At 48.1% G+C, this 27,974-nt stretch overlaps 1 protein-coding gene across 3 annotated transcripts in view; it reads right to left on the bottom strand.

Moving 5' to 3' along the window:
- Positions 1–27,974, bottom strand: part of AGAP1 (ArfGAP with GTPase domain, ankyrin repeat and PH domain 1) — a 549,941-nt gene that overhangs the window by 262,925 nt on the left and 259,042 nt on the right. For all 3 annotated transcript variants that reach the window (XM_065880907.1, XM_065880908.1, XM_065880909.1), the window contains exons 7-9: positions 21,835–21,962; positions 19,795–19,950; positions 12,297–12,389 (exon numbers count right to left, since the gene is read on the bottom strand). In XM_065880907.1, coding sequence (XP_065736979.1) covers positions 12,297–12,389; positions 19,795–19,950; positions 21,835–21,962 — 377 coding nt within the window. The remainder of the gene's footprint in view (positions 1–12,296; positions 12,390–19,794; positions 19,951–21,834; positions 21,963–27,974) is intronic.

Raw genomic sequence — 27,974 nt, 5'->3', positions numbered from 1 at the left:
AGAAAACCCAAACGTCCATCCATGTTTATTTCCTTCTTGTGTTTCTTCACTTCCAAATCATCCCTTGTATGTTACTCATATCTCCAGTAGTTTGTTAGTGTAGTTGGCACATTTATATATTTCCATAAAATTCGTTTTTATGCATATTAAAAACAATATAAATCATTTTTCTGCAGAAGAACTTCTTGATGATAAACATATTCTTCTTTGGGGGACAAATTACAATCACAAAGGCTATGGTTGATGTAGGCTGAATAATGGGGTAAAAATCTGGCAATTATGAAAACAGTCAAGTGTTACTAAAATTTGCTGGTTTGACGTGAAACAATTTTTATAAACAAAATTACATAATGAAGACATCTATTTAGGGACTTCCCTGGTGGCACAGTGGTTAAGAATCCACCTGCCAATGCAGGGGACACAGGTTCAAGCCCTGGTCTGGGAATATCCCACATGCCGCGGAGCAACTAAGCCCGTGCGCCACAACTACTGAGCCTGCGCTCTAGAGCCGGGGAGCCACAACTACAGAGCCCACGCGCCACAACTATTGAAGCTCGCATGCCTAGAGCCCGTGCTCCGCAACAACAGAAGCCACGACGATGAGAAGCCTGCTCACCGCAACGAAGAGCAGCCCCCGCTCGCCGCAACTAGAGAAAGCCCACGCGCAGCAACGAAGACCCAACACAGCCAAAAATAAATAAAAGAAAATAAATTACTTAAAAAAAAGACAACTATTTACACGCAATTTCTTCTGTAGTAAAGAAGTTTTAGAAGAAACTACATTTCTAAAATCATTTTGGTCATTGACAAAGGTTTTACTCTTTGAGGATTAAAAGATGTACCTCTTGTGTTTCACCTAAATAGAGTATTCTATGTACATGAATCAGAGTTCAGAGAATGTTGGATTAAAAATTATTCTGGGGCTTCCCTGGTGGCTCAGTGGTTGAGAGTCCGCCTGCCGGTGCAGGGGACACGGGTTCGTGCCCCGGTCCGGGAAGATCCCACATGCCGCGGAGCGGCTAGGCCCGTGAGCCATGGCCGCTGGGCCTGCGCGTCCGGAGCCTGTGCTCCGCAACGGGAGAGGCCACAGCAGTGAGAGGCCCGCGTACCGCCAAAAAAAAAAAAAATTATTCTGTATCTTAAAATATAACAACGTAGAGTATGACTTCTCCAATGTAACATATTCTATAAAAGAAACATAATATTGTTTTGGGGGAAAGAAAAATATTTCACACTATTGACCTATTGCATCTACCACATATACTTGCCTACCTACTCGCCCTGCCCTGTGGACACTCTGGAGAGAAACACTGTCAAAAGAGGCAACGCCCCTCCCCTCCCTCCCCTCCCCCAAAGCACGTGGGAGTGGAGGGCATGAAGGATGCACGTGTCCATGCATCTGGGAAGAGGGAGGCAAGATCCCAAGGCCTGACGAGGTGTCAGGGGAGGGTGGAGAGAAGACAGCACATCTCCTTGGGGACAAGGTACGTTCTCCTGGAACAGAAGGCATGTGACATGGGCCCTGAGGACAGGAAGACTGTGACAAACACAGACTACAGGGACCAACCGAAGCTGGGAGCCCTGTGTGTGCGAGGAGGGAAGGGAAACAGCCCTGAGGCAGGGGTCCCTGACCCCCGGGCCATGGACAGCCTGTTAGGAACCGGGCCGCAAAGCAGGAGGCGAGCGACGGGCGAGCAGGTGAGGCTTCATCGGCCGCTCCCATCGCTCGCATGACCGCCTGTACCATCTCCCTCATTCCCGTCCGTGGGAAAACTGTCTTCCACGAAACCGCTCCCTGGTGCCGAAAAGGTCGGGGACCGCTGTCCTAGAGGACTCCCGGGTGTGAATTCCAGCGCGGCCACTTACAGCTCTGTAACCTGGGCTGTGTGACCTGACCTTCCTAAGCCTTGGGCTCCTTATCTGTCGCTGGCAGTAAGTTGTGTCTGAGGCTGGTGGAGAATTAAGTGAGGTCATGTGATTAAAGCATCTAATATCGTAAGTGATGCACAATGAGCACCCAGGGGGATCGCCAGCATTCTTTTAATAAACTGAACACACAGCAATCTGGTCAACTGTGATGACTTTCTAAGTAGATGGAAATGTCACGAGCAAATATAGTGGGGGTGTGGGTCTGATGCACCTGGGAAGGCGCTAAGTTGTTCATAGTATTTTTTAAAATTGAAGTATAGTTGCTTTACAATGTTGTGTTAAACACACACACACACACAGAATATATAATATATAGAGACATTCTTGTTCAGATTCTTTTCTCTTACAGGGTTATTCCAAAATATTGAGTATATTCCCTGTGCTACAAGTAGGTCCTTATTGGTTACCTCTTTTATATATAGTAGTGTGTATATGTTAATACCAACCTCCTAATTTATCCCTCCCCCTGCTTTCCCCTTTTGTAACCAAGAGTTTGGTTTTTTTTGTCTGGGGGTCTACTTCTGTTTTGTGAATAAGTTCATCTGTATCTTTTTTTGTTTCGGGGGGGTCAGATTCCATATATAAGTGATATTTTTAAATGTTTCTATTTCACCAGTCTATAAACATAACTATAATCTCAAGTGCTTTATAGAAAATGTTTAACTGCAAACAGATTTCTCAAACCTACAAATCCTTCCACGTCTGTTTTATAATATTTCAGCAAATTTCTAGATATTTCATTACGGCTGTCAGCTTTGGTACCAAGGGTTTGAAAACGTGACCATTGGTACCTCCGTTAAAAAATAAATTCCCTGGGGCTTCCCTGGTGGCACAGTGGTTGGGAATCCGCCTGCCGATGCAGGGGACACGGGTTCGTGCCCCGGTCCGGAAAGATCCCACATGCCGCGGAGCGGCTGGGCCCGTGGGCCACGGCTGCTGAGCCTGTGCGTCCGGAGCCTGTGCTCCACAGCGGGAGAGGCCGTGACGGTAAGAGGCTCCCGCAAAAAAAATAAAAATAATAAAAATAAATAAATTCCCTGAGTGAGATGCAGGAAGGCAAATATGTTTTTGCTGCTCACATCTAGCAGATAAAATGTCGCTGTCTGATGACCTTCCTGAGAAGGGGATGGTGAGGACGTCTGAGGACGTATCCTTCACAGTTTCGGGGGCCAAAGGCTCTGGAGTGAGCAACCGGTGGAGCTAAGTCATGAGAAGGGAGCCTGGGTGAGAAGCCACGTTCCCCGGTTTTTGGAAAAGTGTCCAGTCAAGCAGTCAAATGTCTCAGAGGGTTCCCCACTGTTGCTGTTTTTACACAAAACGTGACATTTAAAAAAACCTGAAGTATAGCTGATTTACAGTGTTTCAGGTATATAGCAAAGTGATTCAGTTATATATATATATTTTTTTTTCATTTTCACATTCTTTTACACTATTACAAGATATTGAATGTACTTCCCTGTGCTCTACAGTAGGTCCTTGTTGGTTATCTGTTTTATATATAGTAGTGTGTGTATGTTAATCCCAAACTCCTAATTTATCCCTTCCTCCCCCTTCCCCTTTGGTAACCGTAAGTTTGCTTTCTATGTCTGTGAGTCTATTTCTGTTTTGTAAGTAAGTTCATTTGTATCATTTTTTTTTTTAGATTCCACATATAGGTGATATCATGATATTTGTGTCTCTCTCTTTCTGACTTACTTCGCTCAGTATGATAATCTGTAGGTCCATCCATGTTGCTGCAAATGGCATTATTTCATTCTTTTTTAAAGGCTGAATAGTATTCTATTGCATATACATACCACATCTTCTTTATCCATTCATCAGTTGATGGACGCAAAACATGACATTTTGACAGCCCGTATGATTCTTCCTGCCAGAAAGTGAGGTGCTCACTTGTTTCAAACTTTATATTCACAAAGAACGAAATCCAAGCTAGCCTTAACAGTCATAAAATGCACTGCCTAGAGAGGGAGCTACAGGCTTAGTAGAAGGAAGTATTCCTACAACAGTCTTACTTCAAATGATAAGTTTACTGCAACTTAGGAGAATTTAAGTTCAAATGCTTAAATCAGAATATTTCAAATACCACGTGTTTCCTAACTAGTACATGGAGCCTCCTAAAAAAGGTTCTTCCGATTCTCAAACATACGGACAGGAATAAAGTGGCCACACCTTGTAATCCTAGGAAGGCCTAAGGCAGAAGAACGTGTCGATGGAGAGATCGTTTCAGATGGCTCCTAGGGTCACACAGCCTGGAGCTCCTGTCCCAGCACTAACCAACCGTGTGCTACGGGCTGAACTGTGTCTCTGCAAAATTCACAGGGTGAAGCTATAACCCCCAATGTGACCTTATTTAAAGACAGGGACTTTAAAGAGGTTATTAAGGTTAACTGCGGTCATAAGGGTGGGCCCCAAATCCAATACGACTGGTGTCCTTATAAGAGGAAGACTTAGCAGGCCAGGAAGAGAGTCCTCACCAGAAATCAATCCTGCTGGCACCTTGACCTTGGACTTCTGGTCTCCAGAGCTTCTGTTGTTTAAGCCTCCCAGGCTGTGGCACTTTGTGACGGCAGCCCTAGCAGGCGTACACAGTGTGATGCCAGGCAGGTTACTCAGCCCCACCTTTCTCATCTGTGAAATGGGCACCATCATATTTACTACTTCATGGTTCAAAGGGATGACACTGTGAAGCTCTAGCACAGTGTCTGGCACTCTGGAAACAGCCAGTAAACGTCGTTCACCACTAGTACTCTGACAGATCATAATCGCCCCGTGTCATAAACACTATGGGGATAAAGCTGCAAGGGGGAGGAAACCCTCTGACCAGCAAGAAGAACAGCAGCGACGGGCCCTCTGAGAAGTAAAGGCTGCTCTGGCCGGCCCTCGGGGACACAGCCCGCAGGCGCTCTGCCCCGGGGGAGCCTGGAGCCCTGAGCTCCACGCACTCAGACGTCTCCCACCCTCATGCTGCCACTCAGTGGGGACGAGTCATGACTCCCCCACAGCCGAGGCAGAGAAACTGACGCCAACACCCCTCCGCAGGGCAGTCAGAGCCCTCGGCAACGGGACGCCCCGGCCGTTCCAGCGTCCCCTCCTCACACCCACTCCTTCTCTCTGCTCTGCTCATATCCTGCCCCCGCTGCCTCTGACGACTGCCTGCTCATATCTCCAAGTCCAGAGGGACTGAACAGCCCAGTGGAATCCACCGTTCCCAGCCCAGTGGAATCCACCGTTCCCAGCCCAGTGGAATCCACCGTTCCTCCAGGGGTACAGGGCCCTTTCAACGCACCTCCACTGCAACACCCACCCACCAGTACTGGAGGGCAGGGGTAGGGGCCTCCCTCAAAGTCTGAGGCCAGCCTGGGTGGCAGGCATCTATCTTCTGTCTCCCCAAGCCCCTGACAGAATCCCCAGGGCGCGTCCACACGGGATGAGTGTATGACAGTTACAAGCCAACTGAGTCTGGTAAGAAATAATGCCCAAACCAAGTATCTTACTGATTCATCCACAAGCTTGGAGAAACTTAGCTTTGAGCAACTTCCCTCTATTCGTGTGTGAGTTTATCTTTCTGAACCCACAGGGAATCGGGTTTTCATCACCGCTGTTGAACTTTTAAAGAAAATAAACAACCTTTAGGTGAAATGAATCACTAAATCAGGTATCACCCCAGCTCCTGGATTATGGATACACAGAGGACACACTCAGTCGTAAAACGAACTTCCACTCTTGGAAATAACATTATGTTTGCAGGCTAGTTTACAGTGTATAAAGCGCTTCATTGTATATTACTTTGTATCACCGTCCTGCAGCCCTCCTGACCAAGGGAAGGATTAGGTTAAATTGCTCTGCAGATTTATATTTAAATTATGGATTTTGTATTTCAGTCATGTCATTTATTTCAGCATTTTGTACACACCATACTGCCATCCACCTACATTGGCCAAAGTGTCAGGGGGTCTGCCTTACTTATCAAAGACGGATGACGGTAAATCCCAACGCAGGCAACCAGATATTCCAAAGTGTGCCAAGAGTGCCAATGACACAATGATATCTGAGGAGTCAAATGAAAAGCGTGTGTGCCCCCACCTGACCTAGTAAATTAATAATCGTAATTGGCTGAGTCTGTCGTGAACCAGGTCGGATGCAATCCTCACAGGGCCCTGTGCACCCAAGTGAGGTAAATTAGCTTTCAGAGCACCGGGTCTGTGTCAGTAAATTACCTGCTTCTGGGGAGCTGGCTGGGCCCCCATGGGTGCCGCGCAGAGCCGATTTGCCACACGGGTGAGCAGAGTCTTCTCAGGACACTGGTGCTCACGGGCCCCTCTGTGGTCATGGAGTAAACAGGATCCCTTGTGGACACGGCGCCATGGGGTGAGCTCTCCCCGCATCCCGGGACGAGGGCACAGCCGCCCCTTTCTCTCCCTGCCAGTCTCTCTAAAGTTTCGGCCTGGTCACCCATCTTGTTTCCTCCAGGAAAGCAGACGACGGCTGGGTGGCCGACCACCCGGCTATGAACGGTGTCAAACCTTCCGGAGATGCCACGAGTGAGCAGCGTCGGGCGGCTTTCTTCCTGCGGATGCCACACCATCCACCCACCTCCCCACGCCCGGGTCGACCCCAGGTACCAGACCACACAGGTCAGCGCCTGCAGCAGGCTGGCCGAGGGGATTCACTCCGGAGGATCCTTTCACTTAATTGACAATTGCTGCTTTCTACTCAACCGAGAATCAGACAAGAATCAAACACATGTATGGCTTCAAAACGGCTCACAGGTGACGGCAGAGCGCTGGGGACAGTGCTACCCAGGCCGCTCTGCCTCTGATGCCCTGGGAGGGGCTTTCCTGTGGCTTCAGTGGCTGCAGAAAAGGCCCTGCTGTCACTGGCTGGCTGTCTGCCCCAGAGGTGGCCAAAGTCCATCAGGGTTCAAGGTCAAAGTTAAAACCTTAAAAAAAGCCACATGAAACCAACAAGGCCCTACTGTATAGCACAGAGAATTCTACTCAATATTCTGTGATGACCTACAGGAGAAAAGAATCTAAAAAAGAATGAATATATGTATACGTATAACTGAATCACTTTGCTGTACACCTGACACTAACACAACACTGTAGATCAGCCATACTCCAATAAAATTTAAAAATTAAAATAAATAAAATAAAATGCTTCCAACCACTCAGGTGAACAAATCAAAAAGTCACACGAAGACACTTTGTGTTTGGTGTCTCCCTGGAGCATCCCAGAATTAAACAGCTGAGCCGGGTCTCCAGCAGCACCTCAGGCCCAAGTTCCGAGAAGGTGCCTGGGTTGGACCAGGCAGAGGAAGAGCCAAGCGGAACGGGTGGCCCCTGAGTGCCTGTCACAGCTCGGGTCCCCGCACACACCTCTCTGCCTGTGTTTCTTCAAGGTCAACGGAGACTTGTTTCTCTCAAAATAGCAACCAGTGGACGAAATACAAAGAAAACTTCTGAACGCAGGAAGCAAGCAGACGCAGTGCTTCGCCCATGAATCTCTAAAAGCTGGCTGTGAGTCCTGCCAGCACTTACATCTTTAAGAAACAAGCCACCAGGCAAGCGGCACCCCAGCCGGGCCTGTCAGGCCCGTGCGGGCCCTGCTGGGGGTGTCCACGGGGACAGCGAGGGGTCTTCGTTGCGGCCGGATTTACAGGCAGGCCCCGTGCTCTTCTGCAATCTCCCCTGCTGCCCAACCGGGAATGCTCACCCCTTAGGGCCCAGCTGTGAACGTGGGACGGGTGTCAACAGCCGGATAAACACCATCAGTCTGTCTGAAGCGGGGAAGACCCCCAGACAGAAGCGTAATAAAGCAGACAGTAGTTTCCACTCTTTTTCATTCTTGGCAATCCCACGAGACAACATTTAGGGAGGCGTTTGCTTGTTTCTTGTTTGTCCTCACAAATAAAACATACATACAGGTATTTTCAATTGTGTAAGCGAGACAAGATAAACTGACCAAGATTTAAAAAATTCAAACGTTCACACTCTAGTGTCAGTTACTAGGTGTGAGGCGATGAGGCCCTGAGGTCTGTTTTCCCCGCGTGAACACCGGGGGTGGGGGGGGGGGCAGGACGAGCCCCGGGAAGGGAGACGCCGGGCTGAGGCTGAGTATCTGGACCATAATATAGAGATGAAAAAATGCGGAAGGGAAAGAAAGAAGAAAGAGCACACAGCTGCCGTCCCCCAAACAGACCTCCCATCTGCCACCCACGATTTGCATGTCACCTTCTCCGGGCTCATTTGTACTTCATTTACTGCCAGTGACTTAACAAGATTTATGCAAATGACACCATAGGAGCTCCCCAACTCCCACCGCCGCCAAGCGAGCAGGCACGTGCAATTCTCCACAGCAGCGAGAAATTAACACGTGACGAGCCCACTCGCTGCCCAGCCGGGCCTCTGGCCTTTTCTTTCTCTTGCTTTGCTTTTTAATTTTTATTCGAATAGACCTTTTTGAGGAGGAGAAGGAAGGAGACGGAGAAGCAGCGGCAGAAGCAGAACGCTTTGAACCAAACCTCCACTAAGACCTCAGAAAGGACGAAAAGGCAAGGTGGGCCCAGGTCCACCTCAGGAAATGAAGTTACTTTGCAGAAAATAAGTCATAGCCTTGACGAGAAAGCTTTCACTGGGGAAGGAGGGAAGAGAGGACCACTGCCTGCCATGCACGGGCAGCTCCCACGCTGGGGGAAGAAGCCTCTGTCTCACAACGGACGGACGAGCTGTAAAGCGTGAGCCAAACAAGGTTAAAATAACCAACAGGAACATGTCTGATCTGTAAAAACACGAGTCAGGCTGCAGAGCGCGTTGCAGATGGCCTCACCCGCGCCCTAAACCGCCCCGGACAAGACGCCTGCGCGGAGGGGAAGACAGACCCCATGATGATCACAAATCCTGGCCCGTCCCGAAGCCACCCCCAGCCCAGCCCCGCCCCACCGGGAGGTCCCTGAGGTTCAGGACAACTTCTCTGTTGTTAGGCAAAGGGCCCGTGAGCTGGGGTTCAGGGCCCCAACACACACACCAAGTCCTGGACGCGGGCTGAGTGTGGGGACAAGTGCTCGGATGCTGGTGGGAAGGGCAGGCTATCGGGACAGGATTGAAGGGACCCCGTGTAGCCCCGGACAGATGCCTGAGGACCCATGTCCCTGGAGAAGCGCGTTGCCGCAGGCCCATCTCAGAAGGTTCCTCTCCACAAGCAGGAGGTATTTCTGTCTGAGGTCAGGGGTCACATGTTTAACTTAAAACACCTAACTTTGCTTCTTAAGCTTTCTGAAGGCTTTTTGCCAACAGGCAGTGTACGGCACACGGCCGTGGGGATATGGGGGCCGGGGTCCGAATGCTGGCCCCTCAGCTTCTGAAGATGCCTGGTCTGGGAAGCTTGCCCTATGCGGGTTTAATTTAAAAATAAGGATGACACGGCTACCCGAACCGCGCAATGTTGAGGGTTCAGTGATATGCTAGATGAAAACAGCGTAACGAATACGAAGCAGTCACTTAGTTGTTCCAGATCTGTAGTGTCTAGAACATTCCGGCAGGTACTGCCCCACTGGGCTCCGTCCTCTGTAATCCTCTTGCTTCACTTCTACCGGTTGAAGTCATCACTGGGAGGGTTAGGAATCTAGACTACCTCTAACGGTCTCGGTTCCTTTATAAAAATACACATAAATCTGTATGGCAGCGTGCAAACCCACGTCAGTCCGTGTGACCCACAGCAAGGCTCCGACGACAGTGTCCTGAGCAAGACCGATCTGAAAGTCCGGTTTGGCTGGAATCTAAAAATTCTCGCTGGCATCTCCACATCCAGTGTCCCAAGTGAGTCGGTATCGTCCGGAGCCCATTTCACAGATGAGGATTCTGAGGCCGGGCACAGAGTCCGCGGGACGCGGACAGGCCAGGTGAGGTTTCCGGGAGGCGTCTGGTCTGTGGCCACACGCGGGGGGCAGCTATGAGGGACACGAGCTACGTGCACTGCCTGTGTCACGATTCTCCAGAAAACCAGACCGTGATTTAGAGTCCGACTGGATTATTTGGAACATACACGACTGAAAGCTTCCAAGGAGTGGGTAATACAAACTTTACGCCACACGGTCAAGCCCCATCGGCACCCATACTGAAAGCCTGGCCTGTAAGGCGAGCGCCTCCACAGAGGAGCCTGGGGTTCTGCCTGGCTGGCGGGGAGGCCAACGCTCCCACCCGAACCCACAGGACACGTGACTTAAGGCAACAGTCTAGTATTGAGTTCTAATATTCCCAAAAGGAAATGTCCCGGGACCAATATTTTAAGTGAGAGGAAAAGAGTTGAATGCTCTTCCTAATTCTAGTTGAAACAGCATCGACATAATGAAAATTACACATTAAAATTACCTTATGTGGAGAGTTAGGTTTACAAATAAATGCACAAAGAATAAACAACTGTGTCCTTGCATCTCTACAGCAAAGAAGTTGTTTAAGAGCCTTCAAAAACACACTCACAGACACAGAGAACAGACTTGTGGTTGCCAAGGGGGGCGGGGACGGGGCAGGGATGGATTGGGAGTTTGGGATTAGCAGATGCAAACTATTATATATAGGATGGATAAACAACAACAGGTCCTACTGTATAGCACAGGGAACAATATTCAAAATCCTGTGATAAACCATGATGGAAAAGAATATGAAAGAACATATATATATATATATATATATATATATATATATATGTATAACTGAATCACTTTGCTGTACAGTAGAAATTAAACACAGCATTGTAAGTCAACTATACTTCAATAAAATTTTTTTTTAAAAATGCAAAAGTCAGGGCTTCCCTGGTGGCGCAGTGGTTGAGAACCTGCCTGCCAATGCAGGGGACACGGGTTCGAGCCCTGGTCTGGCAGGATCCCACATGCCACGGAGCAACTGGGCCCGTGAGCCACAACTACTGAGCCTGCGCGTCTGGAGCCTGTGCTCCGCAACGAGAGGCCGCGACAGTGAGAGGCCCCCGCGCACCGCGGTGAAGAGTGGCCCCCACTCGCCACAACTAGAGAAAGCCCTCGCACAGAAACGAAGACCCAACACAGCAAAGATAAATAAGTAAATTAATAAACTCCCACTCCCAACATCTAAAAAAAAAAAAAAAGGGAGAACAGCAAAGAGGAGGAAAGAGGACTCTCCTCAGTGGTTCTCCACGCCAGCCCACACACTGGCCGCTCAGCATCTGAACACATCTTACGAAAACCTCGTGGACTTCCTGCTGTGGTCTCTTCCACCTCTGGTCTCACCTCGTGGACTTCCTGACGCTGGGGCCCGATCTAACCTGTCCCTCCCCACACCTCTGTGCAGAAGTTGTCCGGCCCCCAGCTAAAGCTGTATTCCTACTGTTTCAAACGGATTACACTCAACTGTGGGAAGACTCCAGCCCTTTTCAAGGGTGGTCAGTGCCAACACGAGTTCCTACAGGATTGGTGAAACTGTCTAAGTACCCGGAGAAGAGGCAAAGCTGTTATCCTGCCCACAGATTCCCTTCCTCTGAAGCAGAATGCACTCTAAATCAACTGGCCTTCTTTAACAAACTAAAAGGTGGCATTTCCAGAAGCCATGGTGCCGGGCTGAACACTTATTTTTATTTTCCTGGGAACTGCCGCAGCCAAATAGGTCCGATGAATTCCCGTTTTACTTGAGACATAAAGTAATTTGGTACCCGGCTTCTGGGCTAATGAAAAACGATTCCAGGCTAGCAACATAGGCCAAAACAAATGCCTGCATTCGAGTCCTGTTGTGTAATGAGGAAGTTTAATTAAGGCCCCGCATTACAGCTGTAAATGTTCCCTTATATAATAAGGTCTAAATGAAACTGAACCTAATCAAAGTTACAATTCCTTCATTAGCAAATTACAAACAAGAGCGCACAGCTGACACACCGGCTATGATTATCACAACTAATTGCCTCGTTGTTACAAACCAGCCTGAAACAGTGTTCAGATGTCCGTCTGCGCAAGCAAATTAGGGCCACGTCGGGCTACTCCTGTGATCACAAGGGGCTCTTGTATGGCGATCTGATTTACCCCTGTCGACTGGCGGCCAGCGGCCCAATCAAAGCCGAGCTACAAAGGCAGCCTTTGAAGCCAGTGCAGCCTCCAAACACACTCCATATGCAGGCGGGCAGACTGCACTTCATTAGATCTGTTGTCACATTTCCCTCTTCTTATTCTAATGATCCTATTTTAATACACACAGGAACCTCTTCTAATCGATGTCAAGTGAGTGACTTCTACACTCATCAACAGAGCACATCAAACAAACCCTGGCGCACGAGCCAGCACCACAGTGAGCAGAGAGCCGGGGTGTGTCTCCAGCTACAGGGACAGGAAGGGGGAAGCAGCATACCTGTTTAATTGGGATGGCTCGACCGCTCCCGATGCTGTCCGCCCGGCTCTCCAGGCCTTTTTTCTCTTTGTCTGGGTCACTCCCTTTCCGAGACTGCAAAGTAAAAATAAAGTTAGCATTTGCGGAAGGGCTGCGGTTCACAGATCGTGGAGGTGAGCCCCCATCTGCATGGTTTCCGCAAAACACACGACCGGAAGCCCTGGATGAGCTATGTGTGTACCCACGTGCGCACACACAGCCCAGGAGCAGACTGCTGGGGCGTCCGTCTCCACCGAGCCATGACGCTACAGGGAGTTTTCTAAACTTTTCTTCCTCCTTTTCCACTGCAAAATTATCTTTTAATTCTTTTGTAAAGAGTTCAAAATTCAATTACTAGAAACCAGTGGACCATACAGGAAAGTAACGCCCAACGGGAAAACACATTCTAAAGCTGCAGTTAATCCAGCCGAGGAGGAGAGGATTCCTCGCTGCTTGTTTGGGAAACCTATGACATAAATGTATATGTTTAATTAACATCTGAAGGATTTAAAAAATTCTATTAACGTTTCGGCTGTGCGATTCAAAGGGACACCCTTAATTTGTATCAAGGTGCCATTAATGTTCCTTTTGATTGCTTCTGGATAGCTAGAAAAGAGCAAATTCAAAGTTAAAACTAGTTTAAGATACCATAAAAAATAACAAAGGGAAAAAAGTTGAAAATACCTTTTGGGGCAAAACAGTACTCTGGGGAAAAATGAGTGGCTTTGTTTGCCAAGTTCTTGAACAGTTTCCCCGGCCGTACTGCTGGTGTACGTGCGCTGCCCAGGAGCGGGCAATCGGCGGGGAGGGCGGCAGTGGTCGCCCCAGTTTGGAAGCCACAACTCCAGCACACGGTGACTTGGGGACACTGAAGGAGCACCACAGCTAAGTCTCCATCTCTTGGTGGCATGAGAAAGTGTGAGCACAATGATTTTCTGACAGATTTATTTTATTATGAGAGAAAAGATCTGAGATTCGTCCTCCTTAATAACTGTGCTGACAAGTGACAACTCCACTCCATTACTTTTCAACGGGAACATTACTCACGCAATATTGAAAACGGAGAAACATTTTCATGTGCTTTTCAAATCTGGGATGATATATGAAATGAACAGACTTTGTGGTGTCCAGGGCAGCAGTGAGAAGCTAATGAAATCCAGTTTTAAAGGGCGTGAGATGGAGCCGCTGATTTTTTTTTTTTTTTTTTTTAAATATTAAAGGGGGCGATGTCGTAGGGCATAAGGGAGAAAAGTCCCCATGATGTAAACCCGGATCTGGGACTGCAAGGGGCACAAGGACTCCTTAGAAGACAGGCTTCTTGGATGATGCTAAGAAGCCGACATTTATTTACTGAACACCTACTAAGTGCCAGGCCCCGTGTGCTTTTTTTCTTTAGGATGCTAGAGGCCTGGAATGAAGTACCAGGAAACGAAACAAGCAACCAATAGAAAGTTTCAGAAGAACATAAAACATGACGTTTAACCTTTGGGCTAGGAAAGAAATAGAGATTTATCAATTCCTTGTCGTGAATTTTAGTTAAGAGTTGCGGGCTCACTTTTCTCTTTAATTAACTCTCTTTAATAATCTGTGGTAAGAGCTACATAACAGCCTTAAATTCTCTTTTCCCTACATCTCAGTTCATAAGAAAGCTGGAATTTCAGGTTACTATTTGTAAAGTGAGATTCAAAGCTCATGGCGATGACTTTTAAAATTGTTTTAAATCAACAGAGACCATTAATGGTACTTTCAGAATTCTATGAATTCTAAATTTCTAAATCTGGGAATCTATCTTCATTATTCTCTATTAACCAGAATAATTAACAAAACAAACACTAAAAAAAATCAACGTCTTCCTCAAGGCAGCACATCTGTCCTCACAGCCACTCTGTCGTCAGAGCAGAATTTCCAGATTCCACACAAAGCAGGATTATGAACTAAGCTCCGTGTTTGATCACACTCCCTGAGATGAAGGAGGTCGAAACTGATGTAAGACTTCACTGACAAAATGCAACAGAAATTCCCTATGGCTCCAACACGTTGGTGGAGAGAGTCATAGAACTAAAATTTCAAGACAGACCAGTGGTTATTTGTTAGGCAAAAGGGTTTGCTGTATCGCTGTCTTACAGTGACTTTTGGTACAACAGGCTGTGATATACATCATAAAACTGAAATCCAACAACGCAACTAAAACAAACCCGTTGGACATAAGACACCGCAGCACGTACAAATTCCCAGTAAGGTTCCTGATGTTTCTGCCAACTCTGAGACTACATCAGCCACGTCCTTACGTTCCAGCTGAAATGGCTCCGTGAAATCATCAGATCCGAAGTCTCTCTGGGTACCGCTGCCTGGGTCAGGAGTGAGTGTGCAAGGCATCCAGCCTGACACACAACCAGAAACCTAACGGCAGTTTATCACACCCATCACAGAAGGTCGGGGGGGAGCCGGAAATGGGACCGTGTAGCCTCCGCAAACAGCGAACACAGGAAAGAAAGGCTAGGATAACTCTCATTACCATCTCCTTCTTTAGAGGAATGTTTAACTTTCCCCCAGGCGATAAAAGAAGCCGTGAAGGGGCACCCCATCAGCTGCCTGCTTCCAAGCACAGGCAGCATCGCTGACAGGAGCCCTCACTATTAAACAGAAACCTGCTTTCCCCTTTTTAACTGATGAGTAAGTCGAAGGCTGCTGGAACACATATAATAGGATCCACGCTCCCCTTCTCTACAGAAGACAAAATACCATTCAAAAAGGTCTATTTAGACTATCAATTTTGCTGCCTTATTTTTACAGAGCGTCTCTATGAGCTGGGCTATGCCTTTTTCACAATCTTAGGTTACTGGGTATGCTTGGCTCTGTTTCGGGGTGTCGGCATTATATGGTAAGCTTTAAAAAATACCATGTAAGTGACACCACGATTATAAGGCTTGAAAACAGGCAAAGCAACGTACAATTGTGGACACGTACTAGAATGAGTTTAAGACGTGGATACAGATAATAGACACCAAATCCAAGTGAATGCCGATCCCTGGACCAGGGGTCAGGGGGATGTATTCTGGAGGGGCACGGTTTATCTGTGACTGGGTTATTTCTAGAAGAAGTAACCACTGCAGCGGCAGAAAAATGCTTGTATTTGCTGAGTTGCACGGTGAGTACATGCATGTGTTTTTTTAAATTCCTACATGTTTGAAAATATTTCCTAATAAAACATCTGAACCACACGTAAACAGGGCTACCAAACTAATCATCCTAAGTACCAATATTACAGAACCAGGAAGTGCATGGAGATAGCCTTTGAATATTTTTCTCAAAGAAAGAAGCAAGATGGGATATAATTTAGCTTTTTTACCAGTGAAGTACCGTTCCTACCGCCAATATAACACATAATTTGCTACTACAGGAGAGACTTTTTCAAGTCTGTACTGTTTTGTCAAAGGTGCGTGTGATTTATTTTTGCTAAAGATTTTTGCTTATTTCTGCACATGTGTATATGCCAACAGAAACATCTGGGACTGAAGAATGTTAGCCCAGAGCGGTACATTTACAGGTCATCAGATCCGAAGTTTATACAATTCATAAGCATGTTATTTGAAAAATGGCGTGTGTACTACTTAATTACCTCTGGCCTCTTTATGAGGGTCTAATAAACGAGGACAACGCTCCCTCATCTGGGCATTACTGTCCCAGCCTGCGTGGACTTTTATTCACTAGGATTGTTTGGCATATGGTACTTCTGTCCTCCTAATACAAGCTTTTCAATAAACACACTTTTGCCAATTTAAGCCAGTAACTACCAATAATCGCCAGGGATGAAGAGTCTATGAAATTTTACATATTTAAGAATAGATGCAAACCGGTAACAAGGAGAATTTAGTTTCCTAAGTGGCTACAATTTCAAAATTAATTTGCTTCTTGTCATTCCTTGGATGACACTGACATCTAGTGGAGCTGACACTTCTAAGATCTTCAACCTACAACACCCACCCGGCACCACCACCATCACCATCATCGTCTTGTTCAATGTCAAATCCAGTAATGACGAAGACACAGGAGCTCAGCCGTCTTTTCCTTGAACGCCGTGATGCAAACCCGCCGTGAGGTTAGCTTCTTCCATGACCTGATTCCTGTTCCCGCTAATGACAGCCGAGCAGCCGGATTCGATTTCTAAAAGGGTGTATCTACTCTCAGACCATTTTCCAGCACTTAAAGAGATCAAGCACTGATCCCGCACAGGGTCACAGGCAGGCCCCCGCATCACTAGCTACGTTAATTATGACACAACAAATGAGGATGAGTTCTTATTGGCTCCGGCACTGCCCCACCCGGCCTGGACAGCTGCGCCCCTGGCCTCTGCCCGGGTGCCTGGACGCGGCGGCGATGCATACGTGTGCGCCGCTCCAGCAGCGGGGAGGGTGCCCCTTGCTCCCGTCTCCGCGCTCCTCCTGCCAGGCAGAGCCCCCCGGTCTCTAATCCGCTTCCTCTTGAACGTGGGTTAGCTCCCATAACACTATCCCTGATAGAAAACAGAACCCAGCTGCGCAGACAGCAGAGGGGAAGGTAACGTTTATTACCCTAGTTCCCGTTCCTTTGCTTCTCCCTGCCTTAAACTTGTCTCCTTTGTCAGTTACCCAGTGGGCGGGGTCTGGGACACTATTTTCCGGCACATCCCAACCCCAGGGCTGCCCTTACAAAGGGTGGGGGTGGGCACGTGTCAGAGCAGACCCAATTTTTTTTTTTTTAATGGTACGCGGGCCTGTCACTGCTGTGGCCTCTCCCGTTGCGGAGCACAGGCTCCGGACGCGCAGGCTCAGCGGCCATGGCTCACGGGCCCAGCCGCTCCGCGGCATGTGGGATCTTCCCGGACCGGGGCACGAACCCGCGTCCCCTGCATCGGCAGGCGGACTCTCAACCACCGCGCCACCACGAAAGCCCAGAGCAGCCCCATTTTAAAGAGACTTCCTGGTTCTCACCTCTCACCTTGAACAGAAACCAAAGCCAGGGACAAGGAAAGGTGACCCTTAGAAGGTGTGAGCATGGGTGTTCCCTCTTCCCGCCACACCCGAGAAGGCCCCTCCCTGCTACGCTGGTGCCCTGCTCACGGCCCAGTCTCTCTGCATCTTCGGCAATGGGCATCTCAGGTCCACTGAGCCATGAGTCAGTGCACAGCCTGTTCTGTGAGGTGACACCTTCTCACCTGGAAGACCCCACCTGGGCGGACAGAAGTGTTACAGGTGTTGGATAAGCCACACGTGCTGCTTAGGTGACGGCATGTCTGAAGAAATTCCACAGTAAAGCATCTCATTCATGTACAGATTTACGCATATCAGATATTCACCTGTATTTTACAGACACCTAATTGCCTCCCTCCCAATCTATTACACAGCCCTACAACTTCTTTTTTTTTTTTTTAATTAATTTATTTTTGGCTGCGTTGGGTCTTCGTTGCCAAGCGCAGGCTTGCTCTAGTTGCGGCGAACGGGGGCTACTTTTGTTGAGGTGCGCGGGCTTCTCACTGCGGTGGCTTCTCTTGTTGCGGAGCACGGGCTCTTGGTGCGCAGTCTTCAGCAGTTGTGGCTCACAGGCTCTAGAGCACAGGCTCAGTAGCTGTGGTGCATGGGCTTAGCTGCTCCACGGCATGTGGGATCTTCCCGGACCAGGGCTCGAACCCGTGTTCCCTGCACTGGCAGGCGGGTTCTTAACCACTGTGCCACCAGGGAAGCCCTCTACAACTACTTTTGCTTATGCGTTAAGAGAAGTCATTCCATAACATTAGTGGTGGTGAGATAAAAATGAAAGCAAGGCCACAAAGACTCTTCGCCCCTACAGGGAATCTTCTTAGCAGCCTCACCACAACTACCATTGTTTCCAGCTCAGAGAGGTTAAGTAAGTTGCCCAAGGTCAAGCAGCTGCTGGCAGTGCAGGACAGGGTCTGAGCCCGTCTGATCCTCACTCTGGCCCTCCAACAGCAGCATCTGGCAGACCTCACATGGCACAGGGCAGAGAGCAAAGGGAAGGGGAGAGTTGTGAGGAGGGGGTGTTCGCTGTTGGCAATAGACCTTGGCACTAGAGACTTATCTGATGGGAAAACTGTTATGAACGTGGTGGGAAAGGGATGGGGCATCTATCGTACTTGGTAGCCTCGTTTACCATCAAGAACGCCATCTTCAGGGAATTCCCCGGCGGTCCAGTGGTTAGGACTCCGCACTCTCACTGCCGAGGGCCCGGGTTCAATCCCTGGTCGGGGAACTGAGATCCCACAAGCCTTGCAGTGCCGCCAAAGGAAAAAAAAAAAAAAAAACAAGGAAGAAAGAATGCCATCTCCAAGTAAGGGCAGTGGGTCAGATAAGAGACTTGCGGCCACCCCTGCAGAATCTTCCTTCAGTTTAAGCCAGGAAATACTGAACTCCTTTGCATCTAAGTCAGCAATAATCAACCAAGAGGAGAAGTCAAGTGGTTTACAACAGGGCACCCTGACACTGGCGGCTGGAGACCTCTTTGTTGTGGGGCTGGCCCGTGCCTCGCAGGATGTTTAGCAGCTCCATGGTTGCTACACAGACTAGATGCCTGCAGGACCACACCCACACCCACCCCCGAGCTGAGACAATTCACACTTTCTCCAGAAATGGCCGAATTTCTGGGAGTGCAAAACCGCCTGGCTGAGAACCCCTGCTCTGAAACCATACACTTGTAATGCACAGACCTAGTCCCGGGAGGGAAAGTGTTCTCAAATCAAATGACTCCAGTCACACGGCAGTAGGAGCTCTGCCTGGAGTTCTGTGGCCCCGAGTTCTGGGCTCCACTGCAAAGCCTTCCATGATTGATTGGTAATGTCTGCTGTGTGTCCTCTGTAGTTCAGGGGTTCTCTGCGTCCCAACTGCCCAGGGAACTTTGAAAAACTACATACGCCTGGGCCCCACGCACAGATTCTGAGTTCGTAAACCTGAGCCCTGAGAGCTGATGTAGAGTTTTAAAATGCTCCGCAGATGGTTCTGAAGAAAAGTCCAAGCGGACTGGCTTCTGTCTGTGAGCTGCTAAAGACCCTGAGCTAAGTCCTCAGTGCTCCAGCCCGAGGAGAAGGGGATCTGTGCATTGATATGGCTTTATACACCTCATCTGAAAGGCCTGATGCACACGTTTGGGGAATTCTGGCAGTCTGTCACCTCCATGTATCTAATGTGACAAGTCTTCAGCTAGAGACCAAGAAAGTCACAGGATAACAGAGACCTTTATACAAACCCCTTGCTCTTCATTTCTGACACACGTCAGGACCCCCTGCAACTGAGGAAGTCCCGCTTTGCTCTACACCTGCGTCGTGGCATCCTATAATTTTCTGAGACTTCCACAGAACTCAGCACTCTTCTCGTTAATTTGGTTTGGATGCTACACCTGTCGCTGAGCCACCTGGCGGCCAGAGGACCGCTAGGTGAGCAGGAACCACGCTCCGATTCCCCCCCACCCCGCCCCCCGGGGGGACACTCACGGTGAAGAGGTTGGACCGGCGCTTGGACTGCTTGCGGACGGGCGTGGGCGTGTTGGCCGCGGGCGGTACGTCGATACGCAGCTCCTTTTGGCTGGTGCTGGGCGTGGACGGGACAGAGGAGGAATAGTCGCTCAGACTCCCGCCTCCGTTACTTGTCTGTAATGATTGAAAGCCAAGGTTTTGTTAGGACACGCTCCAGGAGTCTAACCCGCCACCTACGTGGGGTCATAACCCACAAGCCAGCAAGTTGCATGGAGGCGCGGCCTGGCCGGTGGCATCAGCAGCAAGCAGGCACCGTTTCCTCCTAGAAAAGACTGATCAGCTCAGCGCGTTTTGTCTAAGGAAAGTGACTTAAGACAGAGAAGTCTCTTTCGTTTGATCTTATACACTACCAAGTGTAAAACAGATACTAGTGGGAAGCAGCCGCAGAGCACAGGGAGATCAGCTCGGTGCTTTGTGAGCACCTAGAGGGGTGGGATAGGGTGGGTGGGAGGGAGCCACAAGAGGGAGGGGATATGGGGATATATGTATACGTACAGCTGATTCACTTTGTTATACAGCAGCAACTAACACAGCAATGTAAAGCAATTATACTCCAGTAAAGATGTTAAAAAATCTGAGAGTTAAAATGTCATTATTTTCTATTTCCTCTGAAAAGGGAAGGGGTTGGTTGAACGAAGTGGTTTCTACAGTCCCTTCACTGCTCCAGATTAGAAGGAGAAAGAGTGCAATTCTGCCCAGTAGAACCAAAACTCACACTTTGAAAATGACCTCTTGAAGGGATACATTGGGAGACTGGGATTGACATTTACACACTACTATATATAAAATGGATAATTAATTAAGGACCTCCTGTACAGCACAGGGAACTCTGCTCAGTACTCTGTAATGGCCTATATGGGAAAAGAATCTAAAAAAGAGCGGATACATGTATATGTGTAACTGATTCACTTTACTGTACACCTGAAACTAACACAACATTGTAAACCAAGTAGACTCCAATAAAAATTCATTTAAAAAAAAAAAGAAGCAAATGACCTCTTGGAAATGTGAAAGCTTCTGGAAGATTTTTCAAGATTCAGAGAGAATTACAGATGCCTGCGTGGGATTTAACGTCCTTGAGCGTGCCTTCACAGGACCCCGCTGTAAACGCACTTCTCGACTCTTCACGCTACCAAAAGCACGATACCAAACCTTCTCACTGCCTCTCTTTAAAGAGTGCCAATATAACACCCGCCTAAGAAATGTTAACCAAAGACACACGGGCAGGCAAAAATAAGCCAACAGTTCCTTACTGGGTTTTTGGTTAGGTTCTTCAAAGTGATAGTTATATTGTTTGTTCCCAAGTAAACAGCAAAATGTTGCAATGGAAAGATACTAGTTTCCACAGGGCCTACGGGAGACGGGAGTTATAACTGAGGGCTGCTACCATATTGAAGCATATTGTAGGATTAGCCACTGAGATTCACCCACAACTGCCCAACCTACAAGCAGACGAGAATGAGGACCAACGTGGGGTCATTTAAATCAACAGCAGAGGGCTTCCCTGGTGGCGCAGTGGTTGAGAGTCCGCCTGCCGATGCAGGGGACACGGGTTCGTGCCCCGGTCCGGGAAGATCCCACCTGCCGTGGAGCGGCTGGGCCCGTGAGCCATGGCCGCTGAGCCTGCGCGTCCGGAGCCTGTGCTCCACAACGGGAGAGGCCACAACAGTGAGAGGCCCGCGTACCGCAAAAAAAAAAAAAAAAAAAAATCAACAGCAGAGATGGCAGTACACACCCCGCACCTCCACTCCAGCCAGCATGCCTCATAACACAGGCAGCGTGAAGACAGGGAATATTAAAGAATGATTCCCATAAAAACCACTTGGCCACAGCAGTTTCTGAAGGAGATGTTAAGTCAATTACCGACATGCTGTTATTTATAAAGTTGAAAAGAAAAAAACAAATCACCTTGGAGCTGGCTGAGAACACTATTTGGCAGGTGTGTCCTCCTGGGTTCTGACCTGCTTTTCAGTCCAACCTCTCACGGGACCAACATACCTGGCTGATGTGCACGGCAGACACCTGTGCGGAACAGACAGATGAGTGGCTCGGAGAGTTGGGTAGGGACTTGCAGGGCCCGATGGACAGCTGCTGCTTCTTCCTCGTGGCAACAATCTTCTGGGCAACTAGTGGACAGGAAGACAGAAGAAGTCTACGTGAGGCTGGCTTCCAAACAGAGGGAATGTGGTGGAGACCGAGGGCTGTCTCCGTTATCCACTATTCCTTTCATCCGTGGTAAAGAATTCCTGATTTTTAGTTGGGCACAGGACTACCAGAATAGATATGACATTTCCTGGAGCTTCCTCCGGTCCATCCCCTTGCACCCCAGCTAAATGTGGCCATGCAAGCAAGCTCTGGCCAATGGGATGGCAGCAGGAGGGTCACATGGCGGTACCCAGGAAACATCCTTGAGAGAGCTGCCCCGGCCCATTTCTTCCTTATGTCTTTTTCCTTCTTGCTATGTAAAAAGCACATATGTTGGCTGTAGCTCTGGAAGCGATCTTGCAGAAGGAAGCCACACTTGGTGGGACACAAGCCCCTTCTAGGTGCTAGGCCTCTGGCTCGGCAGCCTTGCGCAAACCTCAGACGCTTTATAGGTAAAACACAAAAAGACACACCTATCTTGTTTAAATTATTCTAATAATAGGACTTTTCCCCCAGTTACTTGCAGCAAAAATAATCCTAAATAAGACAGGGTAATTTAAACCAAACCCTCTGGAAAATCAAAAATCTATTTTTTTTGCATAGCCTAAAGAATTACTCTTAACTCTACAGGCTACCGCATAGAATTATATTCAAGGACATGTAATTATGTCAAAGACTTTTTTAATTTAAATATACGGCTATACACATTGGGAGTTTATCTTAATCAATACAAATCTAAATTCAACCAGCCATAACTTCTTTTGGCAAATAGGCTGGCTGATACAGCATATTGGATTTAACTGGAAAGGAAGCCAACAATTAGAAAACTCTTCCTACACCAATAGGTGTCACTACACGAGAATAACTATAGCTTTTATGTGAATAGATGTGTGTCTTTGGGGAATAGCTGTAATTAAGTTCAATGATATTCAATCCTTATCTTTGTCCAGAGAGGTTGCTGATTTAAAAAATACCCACGCAAAGGAAAACACACCACCGTCCCCAGCAATAGCTTATGTTACAGAAGGAGCACACACAGTGTCCGCAGATGATTTCTTCTCCAGATGAACATAATTTTAAGAAGGAACTGGTTTGTCCACAGCTTATGGCTTTCATGTAAATGAATGATAGTATAAATATGATTAAGTGAAAATGCAATATATAAAAAATGGCTCACAGAGATGAAGAAGCAGCTTCATTAGTTACATCCCACCTCCGATAGGCCTCTTACCATCCTGAAAGGATGATATCAATTAATTTATCCTCCCGTAGTGTACTGATCATAACCTTCACCAGCTAATCACGTTTAAATTACAAAGGAATATCGCAACACTCTGTCATTTCAAAACCATTGGCGTATCGATCTGGGGTCTTTGAAGACGCACATTAGAATATTTTAAAAATCATTATGTGAACTCAAAACTAAAACCTAAGATCAGATTCCAACAGCCGCAAAACGTGTGTCTTATAGGTGAACTGAAATCCCCAAACCAAAAGTAAATTAACTTAGAATCATGATTGTTTGGGTGACTGCCAATTTACTTCTATTTTTTTCCTTTTTTTTTCTGAAAAAGAGCAAAAGGTGTTTTCTTGTGTTCAACTACTCCTGGCCTCAGAGTCACTGTTCAGTCGGATGACCATACTGACTTTCACCTTAAATCTCATAGAAAAAACACAAACGTCAGAATTAAACAGGGTGAAGCTGTTGGGAGAACTTCGTAGACATTTTCTATAAGTGTTTTCTACTCTAAGGGGAGATTTGAGAAACTTTCTAAGACAAGTCAAATACGTTATTAAAATCCATTTTATGAAACTCCAAATGCAAATCCATGTTCCCTCCTTCCCACGTGGAGGCTGGAAAGAGCAAGTTCATGGGCAGAGAGAACCTTTTCCCATTAAACCCTCTCACAGAACAGGGCTGTGCGAAGCGTGACCCACACGTCAAGTACTACGGTTCTTCTGTCCACCGAATTACTGCTTGGCCACATTTATTATAAAAAAACCCAAAGTCACAGCTGCTAATAACTGGTAGCATTCTTTTAAATTTAACTAGAACCTTCAACCCTATTTGTTGTATTTCCCCATAATTTTTATGTCTACACACACATGGAAGAAAAGAAATGAGTTACAAATATTTTGTTCTAAAATACATAGACTGCTTTAGGAGTTACAGGATCACCCATAAAAGTGGGGGTAGTATCTGACTTAAGAAGGAAAAGGAGATAAGGCGACTGTTTTGTAAGGCTGGGCCACCTTCTCCTCCACAGTGGAAAGCCCCCGGCCCACTGCAGGCCACAGGGCCGGGCTGGGCTGTGTGAGTGGAAGGGCCCCCCGCCCCGATAACAACTCAAGGGAAACGGGATGCCAGGGGCAGGGAGGCAGTGTTCTCTTGTAACTATAATCATCAACTTCTCCTGAGATTTGGAACATTTAAATGTCAGGAGACTTAGAACATGAATAGTACTTACATCCCAGATTACACTGGCTGGGAAATTTTTATAATCACTGAGTTTCTGTCTGCATTGGATCATTCCACAAATGAATACGTCACGTATTTTACATAAACACATGCAATGCACGAATGAGAAAACAGAAACACAATCACTTGAGATTCCTTAAAAGAATCTGGACTCTATCATCGAGGTGTGATGTTTCCTATTTTGGTGACTTGCTTTCCTATAAAGTTGCCCGAGGCGCTAAGCCTAAGTCTGAAATGCTGCCGTTGGCAGTGACGGAAAATGTCTGCTCCTTTACCAGACGCCCCGCCAATTTCATTAACCTGATGTGGCAATGCTAGTACTTGGTGTCGTTTTAAAAGTCACTTCCTAGGGGTGTAACGAGCATGATAAATGCGTAACAGTTAACACAGCTGTCGGTTATACACGGAAGTTGTTAGGGGCGTAAACCCCAGGAGTTCTCATCAAAGGTAAAAGACTTCTATTTAATTTTGTATCTATTTTACATAGATATTTTATTATATCTCAGTAAAACTGGAAGGCAAAAAATGTTCAAATACCTTCAAGTATAAATGAATGAATGAATGAATGAATGATGTATACGACTCCCTCCACAATTTTGAAATTTTATTTGGGTAATAGATAAAACATATCCTTTAACGAGCCCCTTCAACCATATCTGTAATTACACTGTAGAAACTTCAAAAGCAAGCAAGCAAACTGCTGGTGCCTGGGAGAGGCACGAGGGGCTCCTGGGGGCTGGCAGTGGCCCCTTCCTGACCTGGGTGACGACTCTGAGATCATTCTTTTTCAGCCGTACCCTTAAGTATACTTTCATAAACGTATTTCCATTCTTCAACTAGAAAGAAGTTTATTTACAAACTTAAGCAACAAGAAAAGCCAGTTATACGTTTACTTTCCCCACAAATTTTAAATTCTCTATTGGACAGATGATAAATGGCATCTTTTAATTAGCATGTAAAGATAAGACTCTCAGATAGCTCGCAAATAAGACCTCATTAAATCCTGGCCTAATGCCCGATTTCTGCTTCTGCTTTGTTTCTCAAATCATTTGCACTGAAGGAGGAGCAGAAAGAACGAATCTGGTCACACCAAGGGAGTCAGGCCCACCTCTCACCAGGTAACTGGGGGTGTCCCCCTCCCCTCCCTCTCCCCCCTCTTCTTTGTCCCTTACATCTGAACGATGGGCCAGCGGTCTGCACTTCCCGTCTACTGAGTCATTTAATCCTCGCGGTTGAGGAAAACAAGGCAGAGGGGGCACCGGCAGCAGAACAGGGGTTCAGACACTCTGTCGGCCCCCATGACGGCCCCAAACACTGCCACCTGGCAAGGAAGCACCCCCCGCCCCGAGACTCTACGGCTCCCAGGACAGGGACTGTGTACCCTTTGGCCCTGTCCCCTCACAGACTCTCCCTTGCTCTGCTGACCACTGCAACCCGGCTTCCGCCTCCATCCCCTTGGCTGGACCTGCCATTGCCAAGGTCGCTGGTGACCAGCTGGAGGCCAGGCGCATCCTTCTTGGCCTCTGGGCCGCCCTAGGCACTGATGATGGTTCCTCCTCCCATGACGCTGACTTTCCTGTGTTTCCTCTCCTGGCTGGAACCTCTTTCTCAGCCTCCTTCACCGGTTCTTTGAACGTGGCTGCTTCTAGGCTTCCTTCTTTGGCCCTTTTCTCTCCATGCCTATGGCTCCCAAATCTATATGCAGCCTTGCTTTGTGCCCTTCCTACTTCTAGAACCGTGTATCCCATAACCAACGCCACACCTGCCCTTGGATGCACCTCAGTGTCCCAACCTGGGCCTCGCCTCTAACTCTGCACCACCCGAGCCACCCCAGGGCACGGGCAGAGGAGCCAGAATAGATCGATTCTGCCACCGGAATTTCTCTTCAGTTCACCCTCACTGCCAATGCCTTGACGCAAACCTCGTCTGCCTGTGGCTGGTTTCTGAAGCAGCTTCCAAAGCTGTCCTCTCCTCACTGCCACTCAAAGGACACACTGCAGGGCGACCTCCGCAAAGGTGACTCTCACGGGCCTTGTCCCGCTCAAAGTTCTGCAAACACTCCCGTCACCAGACAGACGTCAGAACCGAAATTTCTCAGCAAAATGGGGCTCTTTCACACTTGGGAGGGGTGGATTCTCCCCTCCTGTTATCACTTCCCATGGATCCCGGCTCCCACGAAGCAGACACTCCTGGCCTCTTCCCAAGCCCTCCAGGGAAGGTCCGACCCACTGACAAGTGACTTAGGTGATGGCCGGCTTGGGACAGGCTGTCCCTTCTCCATCCCTTCGGTCTGGGGCTCCCACGCTGCCTGGAACCACATGGGCAAGTCTGTCTGATTCTGGTTCCCAGAGAAGGAAGCCCAGATAAGCTTCATTTCCCAGGACAGCTTTACTAATAAAAAGTAGTCATCCGATCTTCCAGGGTCTCATTCCTTAATGGGTTCCGAACCCCAGGGAGGACAAGGGTTCCTGCCCAACCGGACATGGCTGCCCTCCAGCCTCGCTGCCGGCCCCCGGGCTCACTGTCCACTTCCGAGCCGGACAGAACCCATTGCAGATGCCACAACGTGTGCTCTCTGAATCCTGCTACACAAATGGCCACCACGGCCCAGACATGCTTCTCCTCCTCTTCGTGGCCAATTCCTTCTCAGAATCCGTATGGCGAGCATCACTTCTCCTAGGCAAGCCTTCCTCTCTAACCATCAGGTTCCTCTATGGAGACCCTGCATCCCAAATACCAAAGGTGCGAACACAACCAGCTCCGTATTTCACCCAGGCCTTGACTGAGAACCACTGCACATTTACGCACACACATACGCACACACGCACACGTACACGCACAGTCAGGGCCAGGCTGAAGAGCTGCAATTCTGCTTTTCAGCCCCGAATCCCTGGTGCCTGGTGCATAGGCACTGTGCAATGAGCGATTATGTAATAATCCCAAACCAGACACGTCATCATTCACATCAGGTCCTGGCCTCCTGATCTCTACTTACAGGGCGAGGCCCCAGGACGGGGGTGTCTTTGACACTCCTCTTGCATGGTACCACCTGGCATCGGTAACGTCCACAATTAAGCACTTCAATTAAGCTTTTTAAAATTTCATTAACGACTATGACATTCTTGGTAAAGTCCAATGAGTGTTAGTAATTTAATCAGCAAGATATCTTCTCTGGTTTAAATGATTTACTTGAATTAAGTCAATTAACAGAAACGTCTGAAGAGCCACCTATGGGCCCAGAGAAGGAAGGGAAGACAGGGGAAGAGGCATGTGACCTGGTCTCTAGCCTCCTGCAGCTCCCAAGCCAGGAGCAAGGCCCTCTGCATCTCACATCAATAGCTCCAAGGTTTCACCAGAGACAGGACCACCGAGAACTGCTCAAGTGCTCCGCTGGGTGGTCCCTGTTGCCCCATCCTTTCTTCACTCCTTATTTACTCGGCTCCTACGACCCAACCTTCTCCCTGTGCAGGTCCTGAAGGAGCAGAGGCTTCTCCATCAGGCAGCAAACTGGCTG

This window comes from Phocoena phocoena, chromosome 7, assembly GCF_963924675.1.
Source record: "Phocoena phocoena chromosome 7, mPhoPho1.1, whole genome shotgun sequence".
Lineage (NCBI taxonomy): Eukaryota > Metazoa > Chordata > Mammalia > Artiodactyla > Phocoenidae > Phocoena > Phocoena phocoena.
The sequence above is the reverse complement of the archived record's forward strand: the minus strand, read 5'-3'. Positions and strand labels throughout refer to the sequence as shown.